Source organism: Letharia lupina (assembly GCF_014066315.1).
Source record: "Letharia lupina isolate WasteWater1 chromosome Unknown contig_14, whole genome shotgun sequence".
NCBI lineage: Eukaryota > Fungi > Ascomycota > Lecanoromycetes > Lecanorales > Parmeliaceae > Letharia > Letharia lupina.
In genome coordinates this window covers 480,440-495,108 of record NW_023502983.1, presented here as the reverse complement: position 1 = coordinate 495,108, position 14,669 = coordinate 480,440, and the positions used below count along the sequence as shown (strand labels likewise).

The window sequence follows — 14,669 nt, the reverse complement described above, 5'->3', positions numbered from 1 at the left end:
TAGACAACATTTTGGATAAGTATGACATATTTGAGAAGTAAAATGGGTGGCATATTGAATGAGTTCCTGCAACATGTCTCGCGACTTGCAAAGCAGTCTCGAGCAGGAAGGAAGAACTCCGAAAAGTGCCTTACTTTGTTCCCACATCGGGTAGTGTCTGCAAATTCACAGCCGCGACGTTGAATTGCCCGCCTTGAGATGGGAAACAGGTCGATTGCATCAGCTGGTAGATATCAGTGCGGCAATTTTTCCATTGGAGTACGGGTGATGCGGCGGGGCGGGGATTGAACCAGATGCCCACTGTACAATTAGGACCCTGTGTCAACACTCAAGTTAGAGTTTATTTCTCATCATGCTTGGGGGCTGATAGAGCAAGAAGAAGAAAATGCAGGCATACCCCTCTCGACCAAGTCCATTGTGATGCGTTTACTTGACTCGAGACTATCCAAGCGCAGATGATGTTAATGTTGCTGAGGCAGGATGTAGTATTAATACTCTGATTCCAGCTCGGATTCGCGTTGAGGCATTGCACGCCATATATACTGGGGGCGTCGGTGTAGGTCGTGTTTATCTGGCTGCAGGTATTGAGGGTGGATTCGAAATCCGTTTGATTGCCTTGTGGACCGCACTAGATTACAATCTCGTCGTCAGTATTACCTATTTGAGGAGGTATATCGAGCCTTGAAACATGTTTCGAGAGTGAAAATCCCCGAGACAATTCTCAAGACTCAAGATTTGCTCCAAAAGAAGAAATATGTGCTCCGAAAATACGTACAGGGTCACCAGCGCCACGGTGGGAGACGGTTGTGGATCTGGCGGGGGTGGCAGAGGAGGTTTGGATGTGTGAGATTCGGCTGGAGGTTGGGCTTGCGCTTCGGGAGTTGGTTTGGGGAGGGGTGTATGGCGGAGCTTCTCCCTGAGGTTTGACATGGCTGTAAATATTATAATTGAGAGGGGCAGACAGAATGGTGGCGGAGAAAGTGGAATTGATGAGTGTGAGGATGGAGATAAGTAGGAGTGATAGAGGGAAAGTCATTGCTGATGCTGTGGCGATACTAGATTGATAATGGCTGAGGACGATTTGGTGAGTTGGAGAGATGTTGATGGGGATGAAGCTTATAGAACGAATTTTGATAGAAGATTGATCGGAGGTACAAGCGACCCGTCAGAAAGAGCCTTCTAACGCCGGTGAAGCATTGCCGTCGCTAGGAGTGTTCTTCTGCCCGAGATTGACAATTAGCTCATCGCGAAGAATATACGCGACGAAACAGAACTTCAAACGGTTCCACAACCCTGAAGCGACATTTGCGAGTCGCCCCTACCATCAGCTTCGTTTTGAGGTTTCAACATTGCGGAAGGCGAGGAATAGCATCAACCAGGATAAATCGTCGTTTATGATTGATTTTCTTTCAAGGAAAATATTGAATGGCGCAAAAATTCCTCGCTGATGCTGCTAATTGTCAGGATTCTGAAGATTTATATCATCCGTTTCGATTGTCACCTTTTCGTGATACCGTGCCTAGCGGGCGAGCACAACGTTAAGTATTGAATATGGAACCGATAGTGTTCAAATGCTAGAACTCCCCCAGGCTTACTTTCCGCCTGGATCGGGGTGATGATGTTTTATTTTCTGAAAGGAGTAGGGTTCGACTGAATCAATCAAAATGAGAAATGGACTGAGAAACTGTCTGGAAGATCGAGCGAAGTGTGCATAGCGTGTGAACAGCGCAAGAGGTATATTCGCAGTGAATTTTATGAAACGAGACGCAAAAGGGCATTTTTGCAGTCATCCAAAATATATGGTGACGTTGGCATGAAAAATTAGATGATATCTGCATTCGGTCCCGGTAATATAACATGCACAAAGCCGTTCTACCTGTGGCTTTTCGTCCCTCCATATAACTCCGGGAATGACCTTGCTTCTGCATATGCAAACCTGTAGTAGCCCGACAGGTGGAAGAAGAAGTGACAAATGGTGCCCTCATACAAAAAGAAAATAGTCAGTGCCGTACACTACTCGTTATAGTGGTATACCTAAAGAATCATGTCAGCACTCCCGGCCTGACTCTCCGGATATCTTCGAAAAGTGCTCACGAAATAATTCGGTAGACCAAAACATCCCCAACCTAATCTTCTCGCCATCTTTGCGAAACCCTCCGTCTCTATTAGGTGGTAGAATGGAAATGGTGGGAACATGGCTCCGTCTCGATGTACTTCTGCCTTTACCAAAAGTGCCGTACCTCCAACACCATCTAGTGGTATTATGGCCTGCTGATTTCGAGTCTCTGACCTGTCTGCTGTCATAGCCATCAATGTTCTATACGTCGCAATATCCGCGTAGCCTTCGAAAATAATATCTTCCGGTCCCATATCCCTCGCCATATCTGCAGCTACCTGACTATCCTGCCACGAATTGTAGTCGTATGGCCTTGTGTCGGGCTTGTTTTCTTCATTGGTAAATCTTTGGAAGCAATTCGGCACAAGTACAGGTTTGTCATGGAAAGCTAGGTCTTGTATCAATGTTGGAGGTGTCTCGACAATGTCAGCATCCAGCCATAGAACCCAAGAGGTGGAAGGACCAAGGGTCGTGAATAAAAGTGAGTTTCGAGCTCGGGACATGGCCGCTCGCCGCGCCTTTTGATTCTCCTTCTTATGCCTCTCTGACTCGTCTTGTGAAGAAATCGGCGGATCAAAGTCTTGCCTAAGGATTGTCACGCTTGCAAACCGCTTGCCTTCTGGGCCTTGTTGAGTGGTTGCTATGGCAGCTTGTAGTGCCGCGGTTGCAGTATGGCCTTCCTTTGTTTTAGGGATGATGAAACCAAGCGCGATCAGAGAGTGTGGGTATGAGAGTGCGAGGAGGTTGTTCCAGTAGCCCTGATAGAATCGAGCGAGAGGTGTAAGGATGAGGACGGTTTCTTGGTTGCCGATAGGGTCGGCGGTGGTCGTGACATTGTTAAGGTGGTAATGGACGACCGGCGGCGGTTTGCTCAGGCCATTGAGCGAGGCATCTGGCTTCACGAATGGAGCGGTGGGAGGTGATAGAGGATGAGCGGCGGCATTGGCGATTTTTCGCTTGGCGGTCGAGACTGCACCTGAATTGGACGATGGAGCAAAGAGGAAGACGAGGAAGCCGAAGGACAGTACAGCTGCCAATATCAGGGTTATAGGAGATGTCCGTCGTATTGATCTGGGTAGAGCCATGGTGTAGCCCGGGGAGTTACCTGGAGGTCCTTGAGAAATCTTGGATCCCCGAGCGAGGTACTCCCTCGTGAGGCCAGACGGAGCGGGTTATGGCCCTTACTTTAGATTGACCATCAGCGTGTCGAAGTCATGCTAGTGTTGGCAATCTCATAGCATCAGATGTTATAGGTTTACGCGAATTGGTGGAATCCTGGTGAGAGCTCCGTCGACGTTCAAGTCGTCGTGGTTACAAAAGGGTACCCTTACAGAAACGACTTGTCCAAGTCAGATTTGCTCCTCGACTAGAGCCTAAAAGTGACTAGCGATTCAAGAGAGCGGGAGCTAAAGATGGCGCTAAGCCTCTCCAGTTCTCGGTTCCACGCGGCAGAGATAGGTAAAGCCTGCACATCTTGTTCTGAAACCCATCGCAATACGCACTACACCTTGGTAATTGGCCAGAGTGAATGAAATCAATCACGAGTGCCTGTCTTCGTTGCGACCTTCGAGTAGGCCCGTCAGTCAATGCTTTTACTTTGGAGCTGGACTGTTCTCGAGTGACAGGTTGAGAGCTGTTTCAGTAGTCTAGGAAAATATTGTATCCTTCATCCTCGAAATCTTAGCTTTCCCTGGGCCTTAGAATGATCAAGCTTCATCAATCACGCTACTAGAGTAGTCAATCAGTTCTGTAGCTGACGAAACATCTGATCACATTCACGAGTCACAACTCGAAAGAAGAGCCCACCAAAAGCCCAAGAAGAGGCTGGCATTGAGCAGAGAAGCGGCCAACGCATGGACAGAGATCATGGGTGACATCAAGAAAGAGCTGGCCAATGGCACTGGCTTCATATTGATGTCGTGTTATCCCTCGATCCGAATTTCTCACTAATTGCTCTTCCTTTCGGCTTTCGGACTGCAGCGGGACATTACCTCGTATAGTACCTTGACCATAGTGAAGAGCCGGCCTCGCGTTCTGACCTTTACGCCTCGGTCCCTTTTCTCACCGTACGCAAGTGCCGCTCAATAAAGCCGATTTCTCCTCCTTTCCCTTTTTTAGAAGGTTGCTTGCCTCTGCACTCAATGCTGCTGTGTGCTTCCGGAGAAACAATTCCTCAACAGTTCCAGGAATAGGAAATCGGGCTAGGGGGCAAGAAGACCAATTCATGATTTTGCATTGCTTGTGGGCTAGGGTGAGAAAACCTGAGTAGGCGACGTCATCAAAGTAGAGGACCGATACGAGAAGGTCTACAGAGTCTGCTCAGCGTTTCTCGAAAAACTAGAGAGGTTCAGGGGCTGTTCTGAGCACGGACTGGCAAAGGCAACATGCAATCTGGAGCGCCAGAGACATTCCGCTGCCTCAACAGTGGCCCACACTTCCAACCGCAACAACACATGGGCGTACCTGGATTGAAAAGCATGATTCGAAAGGATCAAATGGCCATCTTTGTCGGAGTCGCGGTGGCGGGGCCTGTTGAGGTGAATATTTTGCCTTTTCTCACGAGAACAACGATAGGGCCGGAACACCACTGGCCGTCTATATACGGACAGAACACCGCCGTAACGAAGGAAGTCTCCAAGCTCTGCAACAATATTGCGCTAGCAGGAAAACCGATGCTGAAGCTAGAAACCATCATCAATACCTCTCTGCTTTTCCTCCCTTAGTCTCTCCATATTCGCCTCGGTCCACCACCTGTGCGTTGGATTACTCTCTTCCCCCAATTTCTCATCCCAAGGCTTTGGGCTAAGTAAGTAATGCATGTTCTTCACCTCATCGTCCCTCCAGATCGGTGCGTGTGTTTCACGAGAGGTCTTTAATGCGTTGTAAGTGTATGGTAGGGCGACCCATCTGCCTGAAAAGAGGTCGGAGAGGAGCGATTGGTCTGCGAATTCGTAGTTCATGACCGCGCTGTCTGAAGCCATGCGTTCTTGGATGAGGTCGTAGAGGGTTTTGGAGGGATTGACGACTTGGAGACCGCCGTTGGGAATGCCTAAGCCTGAAGTAGAAGAGGCGCCTTGAGTTTGGGCGGCATCGGGGTGGTCGTGTTGTGAGGTGTAGGCACAGTTCTCTGGGGTCCTGGACGGCAAATCAGTCGACAGCTTATACAAAGACCTGAAGGTATCAACTACTATATTACTCACCAATCCTTAGGATAATGCGGCTTCTTCTTCGGATTGCAGACACAAGCATGACTAGCCGCAAACACCCTGTTCCCTTTCCCCTCACTTTCAGGAGCGTCGAGCTCAATTTCCATAAGCTCATCCATATTCCTCATCACCATCATGTCGCTGTCCAACTGGACAACCCTGTCATACTCCTCTAGGGAAAAGGGTGTGAGCTTGCTCCAGCAGTCATAGAAGCGAGGGTCGTTGGTAAAATCTTTGTGGACGGCGGGAAGGAGGTATTTGACTCGCTTCTTGGGGATTTTACGGATCTCGAGAGCGCGGTGACCTTCTGGAGGAAATGTGTCGGTATATAGAGCAAGGAGAGGGTACTCAGAGCCATGCTTTTTGAGAGAGTAGTCTAGGGTGAGAAGGCCGGAGAGATAAGCTGTGTTTGTTATAAGAGTTGTCCATACTTTATGGTATCAGCAGTTGGCCACAGGCTCCTGGGATGCGGTGGGTACCTTTTTTCGAGTCAACGACTCGAGTGGTATCAGGATTGGTTGAGTTGGCCATCTTCGTGTTTGTTTATGTACTTGCCGGAGAGTTCACAGCTGCGGCAAGTCTCGTAAAACAGTACTACTCGTACAATCTGCAATCCCCATCTTGACCACATGGGCCGGAGTTATTGGCTGGACACCGGACCCTGCCGATCTCAAAGATGCAGTCGAATGGTGGATTTAAGCAAGCTCAAGCTGCGTATCTCCGAGATGGTTCGATCACCTCGTGCCATGATGTCGATGATATTTCATCCCTGCACAATCAATCCATCCACTGCCCAGTAGAGTGTGTAGAGGCATTGTGTACTCTGTGCTAAAAGCTATGTTCCCACGTTCTCTCTATCTGCCATGATATAGGCAGCCAGTCTCTTTGTCCTGAAAAGCCCTGGTCTATCTATTTACCTGTTTTCCGTCTCATGTCCTCAGTACAGACTTCCATTGTGAATCCGGACAGAAAAAATGCAACCAATGAAGCAATCGGTCAAGGCCAGCCTGCTCGAAGTGCTCAGCACAAGAACTACAAAGGATTCGTGGCTGGTGTATTTTCCGGCATTTCAAAGTTGAGCGGTATATTTAATACCAAGATCCGTTGAGAAGGAGACACTGCTAATTCTGTCTTTTAGTTGGACATCCGTACGTTCACTAAACAATTTGAGAAAGCTTGACTTCGAAATAGGGCTTATGTTCGTTAGCTTCGATACCATCAAAGTCCGACTTCAGACCAGTGAGAAGGTGCAGTTTAAAGGTCCTCTGGATTGTCTGCTGCAGACATTACGGCATGAGGGTGTACGAGGCCTCTACAAGGGGGCTACGCCGCCGTTGGTGGGATGGATGTTCATGGACTCAATGTACGACCAATCGTTTTCCATAGTTGATCGCTCTGCTGACGACTGAAATTCAGAATGCTAGGCTCACTTACCTTCTACCGCCGAATCCTAAAAGACAATGTCTTCTCCAACCCATCGATCCTGACCATTTCTCGGGCAACCAGTCGCAAATTCGAAAACACCAATCGACAGGTGGAAGACAGCCTTCCTACGACTGGACATGGTATAGCAGGAATAATGGCTGGTGGTACGGTGAGCTTCATTGCAGCACCCGTAGAGCACGTCAAGGCTCGTCTACAAGTTCAGTACGCAGCAGACAAGAGCAAGCGATTGTACAGTGGTCCAATTGACTGCATCACGAAAATAGTTTGTGACTCCTGCCCAGAGGTCGTATCACCAGCGATAAGCGCGTGCTGACGCAACATTTCAGGCTCGAGCCCACGGAATACGGGGCATATACCACGGTCTTTCGGCCACCCTTCTCTTTCGCTCTTTCTTCTTCTTCTGGTGGGGCTCCTATGACCTTTTCACCCGCTACTTCTCTGACCACACGCAACTCTCCACGCCTTCCACCAACTTTTGGGCCGGTGGTCTTTCAGCCCAAGTCTTCTGGCTTACCTCATACCCATCTGATGTCGTCAAGCAGCGAATCATGACTGATCCACTCGGTGGTGCGCTAAGAGATGGAGAAAGGCGATTCCCAAGGTGGAAGGACGCGGCGAAGGAGATATGGCGAAGAGATGGGCCAAGAGGCTTCTGGAGGGGCTTTGTGCCGTGCTTCTTGAGAGCTTTTCCCGCGAATGCTTTTGCCCTGGTTGCCTTTGAAGGAGTCATGAGAGGCCTTCCTGAATGAAACAACAGCGCTGAATGTGTATGATACCCGACACTCCACTTCAATGAAATATTACGGTAAGATCGAATATCAAGAATGCTTCCTGTAGCAATATCGAGACACGTGTGTATTTGCAGCGAGACCTAGAAGTGTAGACTTCTTGGGACCTTGCCTGAAGCGTGAATGTGTTTTTGGATCAAACTGACTTCTTCCATGAGACATTTAATCATTTTTCCCGCATTTACTCCTTGGTACGTCTAACCCCAACCCCTTGCTATCGCTTTTGTGACCACTTATCAACTATCGGTCTCCTATGTAGTTTTCAGCATTGTCCCCGTCAGCCTGTTGCCCTCAGCCGTTCTGGGCGACCTGCATTGGCGTCAAAATCATAGGCACCTGCGTCAAGGGGAGCTCGCGTATCGGGTTGGCATTTTCTTCTTCCCCATTTGATACTCATGAATGCGTGATGTCGCTGATCGGCCGACGTCTTGGTCTTGGATTGTTGGGGACTTTCGCCCACAACAGCCCTTTCTCCTTTCAGGAAAGAACCAGACAGTTCAAAGTCACGGCTATCAATTCAGCTAATTTATCCTCCTCGAACGGAAGCAAACAAGAAGCGATCAAGGCGCCAGCGCCAGCACCTGGGTTGGACGGTGTTTGGTATTCTGAACTCTGGAAACCAACATGTGCAGAATTTGACTCTTCTGGTATTCCCAATAAGTGTCATAGCACGGAGGTATGGCGCCTTCCCACACCAGTGAAGTTCGCACTGAACAGTGTGATCTAATAAGGACTTTCGGCGCAGTTCCGGCGCAGTCATTGAACTCACGAAAAGCCTTCGAAACACGCCTGTCGATATAGAGGGATGGGTTCGAAGGGCTACTGAGCTTTTGCGCCTGGGGTACCCGGACCTAGCAGCTGGTGATGCCTACAAAGCCAAATTCATCGTCCAGCAATTACTCCAGGGACTTTCCGACAAGCGTACAGAACTCCCGATGGACCGAAGCAGGAAACCCTTCGTCCCTGAAACGGAGTGGCATAGGGACGTGTACCAGAGGCTGATAGCTGCTCTCCAAATGACAGGAGACCATAAAGGCCTGCTAAAAATCTGCAATGAAGGAAAGGGACGATACCAAGGTAGAGGCGAAGCGGTCTTCGGCTCTGTGAGCTTTTTTGACGAAATCTTGGAAGCGGAGGCCGCTCGTATCAATCTGGCAAAATCGACGATCGAGATAGATCAAGTCAGCCGCGAAGAGACCATGTCATATATTGAATGTGGGAACATTCGACATTTGCCTTACCCCTTCGTCCCTAAGAAGATTCTAAGGCGTGGAACGGATCTCTTTGAATCGACCCAGACCCTTTTTAGGAACGCATCTTCAACTTGCATGCTAGCTCATAGCCCGATTGCATATTCGTCGATTATTCCTGACGACAGCTCATCTAACGTCCTCGGTGTCTTTGCAACACGAAACATACATTTCGCTGAACGCCTAGTCGAGGATACCACGATACTTGCAGCGTGCACAGTCAGCACTACTGCTCCAGCAACGCTAAAGTCAACACCAAACTCGTCTCGGATATGCGAAAATTGTTACGGTAGTATACCCACACAATCAAGACAGCATGTCTTATCGAAATGCTGTAACACACCTTATTGTAGTGCACGATGTCGAGATATGGCACTTGATTCTTACCATAAAGTCCTATGCGGTCAGAATTTTGACTGGGTGTACGAAGAATCGAGGGGAAAGCAATGGCGGTTTGTCTTGAACGGGCCTATGTGGCTACGCATACTTGCTGCATGTGTGCAGAGCAACTGTCACCCATTAGATCACCCCTCGATTGCAAGACTCAGGCCATTGCACGACAAAAGCCGCAGAATTTGGACACTCTCTAATAACATCAGTACCCCCATCAGAATACTAAACCAACTAGGCATCAACCCCATAGAAGATTTCCGCTACGATACTTGGGTACTACAAACCATCTGGACCCGCGTCATCAACAATCAAGAAGAGCACACGACACCGGACGGCCGTCAGGTGCGAGCAATCAGTCCACTATACTCGTTTTTCAATCATAGCTGCGAACCGAACACCGGATGGAGTCCCACTGATAGCTGTACATGTACGAACGGAAGCACCAAAGACATCTTTGCAAACCGACATATCAGCAAAGGGGAAGAGCTCTGCATTACCTATGGCGTAGTCGCCGGGCATAAGAGTAAGGCCGAACGGCAGAAAGCGATACAGCCATGGATCGGATGGGATAAAGAATGTGGATGTACCAAATGCCAGAGGGGAGATTCCGATGAGCGGAAAGTGGAGCTGCGACCAGTGGGCCCCAATGTTTCGATGTTTCAGGGCGTTCGAATCTACCGAATCTGATCTTCTCTCAAACTCTCAAGCGTCAACACGCTCTTTTGCTGGCGAAGTTTATTAGTATCCCTTCGACTTCCAACTCACATTTTCGGTATTCGTTCGTCATGAAGAGAATCAAAAACTAAGATAATATCAGAAAGAGCCATGCCAGGCTCCAGGTTGAGCTCCCTAGCGCCTTCCCGCTGTTTGAAAATCCTGAACCCGCTTGCCTCAGCATCCTTCACATCAACCTGGTGCTCAAAAATGCATGTGCCATGCGACCCTCGTTTGATGACTTTCATATTGCGATCAGGAACGAGTCCAAGGATGAATTCTCCCTCTGTCTAGACCACCTCTTCCCTAATTTTCACTTCCACATTTCACGCTCTTCTGAATCATGTCTAAACCCCCATGCGTGTCACTACAACAATGAGCCTTTCGCATCAGGACAGCGGATCCAGCACAGTGCAACATTTCTCGGCTTTTACCAGCTGATAGCTCTTTTTAAGGTTGGGATCCATTGCATCTTCACGGCCGAGCAGGCGTGGACCTTCACTACGGCTTGGTTTGTGCTGCCACACTTGCGAATGATGGTTACTTAGGATAATGTTGAACGCTTCAACGATTCTTTGATGCTCTCTGTGCGATGGTATATATTCAAAGGATCATCTTGTCGCTCTCGTCTGTATCTGACTTCCTTCTTTTCCTGTACCTGCTCGATGGCCTTTGTTGGAGTATCAAGACAATGCATGAATACTGTATTTCAGTACTCTGGAGAGTGCTAGGAAGATGTCACTAAAGGAGTACTTTACAGCTTCCGATGGCGCTAGGAGCGTGAGGGACAGAAAAGCAGTGCATGCAGGCTTCGAGACAGAGACGTATCAGGTAACACAGTTTTAGTATTCAAATTACGAACACTGCTATAAATTGCAAAACCCAATCCAATCCATGTAGATAACGAATGGCTGGAAAATAACAATAAGAGAAGCATGTCATTCTAGAACGAAAAACTCGATGCTTATTGCCGTTTTGACATATCCTTCACCGCTCGATCGATCTAATGACATCTTCTCCGCGTCTGATCAGTCCATCAATTTGTCCCCACAGCTCGCTCAACCTCCACTCGTTCTTCCTCAAGTATCAATCAACATCTCTTTCCTCACAACAAAGCCATACCGAGAAGTGTGGACATTGCAACAACGAGACCGCAAGCCATGACGGGAGCGGAGTCGATCACACGCCCATCTGCTGCTGATTTCTTGCTTCCAGAGGTGCTCGTGGAGGTGCTGGTGCTGGTGCCGGTAGCAGCGACAGAGGATCCAGAAGCAAAAGCAACGGAAGCAGGACCTGAGTTCTGGGAACCACTGCCAGAGAGACCAGGGGCCGTGCCTGCGCCGTTCTTGAGGTATGTGGCCGCGGCTGAAGGGAAAACGGGGAGTTCGGAGCCAGTCGTCACGTTCCAGTTGCTGTCTTGTGTTGGGCAAATGGCTGGGGAACCGCTGGGCCTGTATCCTCCGCTTCCGGTAGGGCTGGGAGTGTTAGAGAACGCAGAAGCCAGGGTGCCGAAGTCGGTCAACTCTGTAATACTGTTGCCGTTGATTTCGACAAGACCGTAAAGATCTGCAGGGGGGGCTGTGCCTTCTTTGCTGTATTCATAGGCCAGACCACCGGAGTAGCTGGGCGTCATTTGCGGGCCGTAGAGAGTTGCGATTTCCTGGAATTGGCGGGTCGTCTTGACGCAGCCATATTCTGAAAGAAAGAGCGGAATGGAGAAGTTGGCAAAATAGGTTGCCTTTGCTTGCCAGGTGGAACCCTCAAAAGACGAAGGGTCACACCAAGAGTAGTCGTTGTAAGCGAAGAAGTCACTACGCGCCATGGCGTCGTCACCGCAGTTCATGAAATCGGCGGTTTGATAGATCAACGTGTCGACATCGGCGGCAGAGTAGCCGACAGGGATCGAGCGATACTTGCGTGCACTAATGTAGTTCTTCATGTCACGCGTGACGGCCTTGACGTATGGGGCAGATGATGTTGTTGCTACGCTGTTGATATCCTCATTACCGGAGAAGAAAAGCAGGGTGTTGCTGTACGTGTGGAATGCGTCTATGGTGGAGAAGACGCTCTGGAGGTAGTCGGCATTGTATGACGGCGCTGGATCGTCCTGGTTGATCGAGTATTTGGGCGTGTTCACGTCCAGTGCAAGATAAATACCAGCAGTTGCAAGAGCCGACATACAGGCATCATGGTTTTGGCTGTTGTCGACTGTGTAGATACGCACGGTGTTGATCTTTAGTTTCTGAAACCTGTTTCCCCTTATCAGCAATGCTTCGAACATCAGATAATTCTTTTGCTTACTCGGTGATGTCTCGTGTGCAGGTGCTCTGGTCAGCAATTGGGTCAACAGCACCGGAGGAGCCGCCTGAGCGCGATTTGGTCAGTGTTGAGATAAAGGTGAGGATTTAGGTGATGGCCAACCTGGCTGGTAATCGACACCACGAATATAAAATCGATTGCCTCCAGCAAAGAAGGCTTGAATCTGGGTCAGTGTTCGCTATCCCTGCAACAAATGGACGCGATCCTACCATTTCCTTGAACAGAGACCGAGGCGAGCGAGGACGCTCTTTTGAAGTAGTGAGGGACTAGGCTTGCAGACGCGGTGGTAGCAGTGAGAGCCAGAGCAATAGCATTAATTCCCTTCATTTCGATGGATGGATGGTATTATATAGATAGAGGGTGAAAGTGGATAGAAGTTGTTGGGATGTTGTTGATTGAGCGGAACAAAGAAAGTGCTTGTAAAACCGAACCAATTGTGGAGGGAGTGACTGTGGCGTTATTGATCAAATGAGCTGACCGCGTGAACGAGTGAGCGGTATGAAGAAAGAAGTGAGAAGAAAGAAGAGCGTCGTGGAAGAGATGGATCTGTTGAAGAGAGAAAATTAGAAAAATTAGAAAATTGGGAGAAGCGTGTTTGAAGGATCTTGAATTTCAGGGGAAGGAGTTCTGCCAAGATTTCACACGCTAAGTAAATGTTTGCGCACCTCACTTTGTCAGATATGGCAACGATTCGCCCCACCAGCGCCCTTCCAAAAATAGAACAATTATTGATATACACCAATAGATGATAATCATGATAGGGGTCTATCATCAAGATTAAGAGTTCACTGCAGTCTGCAAGTCATAGGCGCCTCGGCACCACTTTCTTGAACGATGCGAGTCTCCTTATCTTTACAGCTGCAATCTCCTCTGCTTTGCTACTCTGCCTCTCTGCTGCATGCCCCAATCTCAGATAGATTCATGAATACCTACTCTCCTCGAGGTGACAGGCAACGCGCTGTAGCTCCAGGGGAGAGATTTGGCTCCAGTCAGAGTACCTTCATACACCGCGGGAGCGGCAGAGCGTGAACGAGAAGTCCGGTGCCATTGCTTGAAGGAAATAACTGTTCCTGAGGGCTATTGCCCATACGAATCAGCTGTGGGCTCGACGAGTATAAGCTCTTTCTCAGCATTCAGGGTACTGCCGTTCCCTGGTACCTTGGTGCCTTTGTGTTGTGTCTCCTTCTACTATAATCGTATAGATAAGCATCCTGTCATGTTCATGTGTGAAGATCATGCTTCGCAATACCTCACATCAATCTAGAAATTGCAAATGTTCGGCATCCGACACACCATCAAACAAGTCGCCAGGGATGCTTTTAAACCTCAGCCCATGCTAAGAAAAATACCAGTAGCGGGATTACAAGGCCGCGCCAGATTTGTATGGGGGTCACACCAAAATAAGGCGCGGCCTCGTAGCAACCTCGCTGTCACTATCACACCGTCGCTAGATCTCGCTATTACCGATAAGGCTATTCGTACAATGGAGGCTCTCCGCCTTCCCGAGATATATAGGGCGGAAAGGAGACTCGCCGCCACCGGAGCTGGGGATTTTCACGGGGAAGAAGACTTTATCGGTGGTGTTGTCTATGTAGTCTAGTCTAATCCTCTTCACTCCATCTCACTGGCGCCTCTAGCCGGGCTATGTTATACCCATCGCCGGCGAGCTTCTTTAACGTAACATCGCCACCCACTGGGCGGAAATACGCTCCCTTACATCGTTCTCCCAATCCATCGTACTCGCCTCTAAATCGTATACCCAGAAATTATCAATCAGAGGTCAATACGCGTTAAACTGCTCGGGCGTCCATTTGATAAGTGTTTTCAGCGCAAAAACAGCCTCACGAGTCGCCGGAGTATCCACGGGCAACTTCAGCATTGTTGACGCGACCTTCGAGGGTATCATAGGCGCGAGTTTGCTGCGTTTGGTCCCCTTTCGCGGCTCTTTCTGCTCATCAAGGCTGATAGAGGCCTTCCGCTTGATAGGGGGGTGGTAGGAGATAGAAAGGGTGTTGAATGGTGGCGACGGCAATCTAGACGCGTCAGAGTACCGCGACTCCACTCAGCATCACTAGGGTTACTCTTCTCCTGCAGTAGGGCCATATCGTCTTCCGAGAGAACCTCTGGCAGAGGACGATCCCGATCAATGCCTTCAGGATTGCTGCCGTACCAATCCAGCTTCTCCTGAGTATCCTCGAAGCCCCCGTATTGCGGGGGCTGGCGAACGACGCGAGAGGTTATAGTGGGCGGGGCGGGGCGGAGTTGTGGATAGCTTCAAAAAAATTGGTGGGCGATAGCGAGGTATGGAGAAGAAGAGTGCAACAGGTAAGGAGGGCTGCCAAATTACTATGGGAGGGCCTTACTAATCCGGCGGGTCGGCCTAATCATTCTCCGGTAATATTACCGTGGGGGTGGGCTGAGGTTTAAAAGCTCCCGT

The 14,669-nt window shown here is 49.2% G+C and overlaps 4 protein-coding genes across 4 annotated transcripts; 1 reads left to right on the top strand and 3 right to left on the bottom strand.

Moving 5' to 3' along the window:
• Window positions 1-2,013: 2,013 nt before the first annotated feature.
• HO133_002156 (uncharacterized protein) lies at window positions 2,014-3,201 on the bottom strand (the record flags this gene model as incomplete). The annotated part of the gene is made up of 2 exons (XM_037293083.1): window positions 2,014-2,034; window positions 2,095-3,201. 2 exons carry the CDS (start codon window positions 3,199-3,201, stop codon window positions 2,014-2,016), a joined length of 1,128 nt encoding a protein of 375 aa, XP_037150736.1.
• A 1,596-nt stretch (window positions 3,202-4,797) lies between these two features.
• HO133_002155 (uncharacterized protein) lies at window positions 4,798-5,853 on the bottom strand (the record flags this gene model as incomplete). Its single annotated transcript, XM_037293082.1, has 3 exons — window positions 4,798-5,251; window positions 5,317-5,752; window positions 5,802-5,853. 3 exons carry the CDS (start codon window positions 5,851-5,853, stop codon window positions 4,798-4,800), a joined length of 942 nt encoding a protein of 313 aa, XP_037150735.1.
• Window positions 5,854-6,253: 400 nt separating this feature from the next.
• On the top strand, window positions 6,254-7,517 carry HO133_002154 (uncharacterized protein; the record flags this gene model as incomplete). Its single annotated transcript, XM_037293081.1, has 4 exons — window positions 6,254-6,404; window positions 6,514-6,685; window positions 6,739-7,030; window positions 7,095-7,517. The coding sequence occupies 4 exons, from the start codon at window positions 6,254-6,256 to the stop codon at window positions 7,515-7,517; spliced, it is 1,038 nt and encodes a 345-aa protein (XP_037150734.1).
• A 3,501-nt stretch (window positions 7,518-11,018) lies between these two features.
• Window positions 11,019-12,559, bottom strand: HO133_002153 (uncharacterized protein; the record flags this gene model as incomplete). The annotated part of the gene is made up of 2 exons (XM_037293080.1): window positions 11,019-12,278; window positions 12,461-12,559. 2 exons carry the CDS (start codon window positions 12,557-12,559, stop codon window positions 11,019-11,021), a joined length of 1,359 nt encoding a protein of 452 aa, XP_037150733.1.
• Window positions 12,560-14,669: the final 2,110 nt, after the last annotated feature.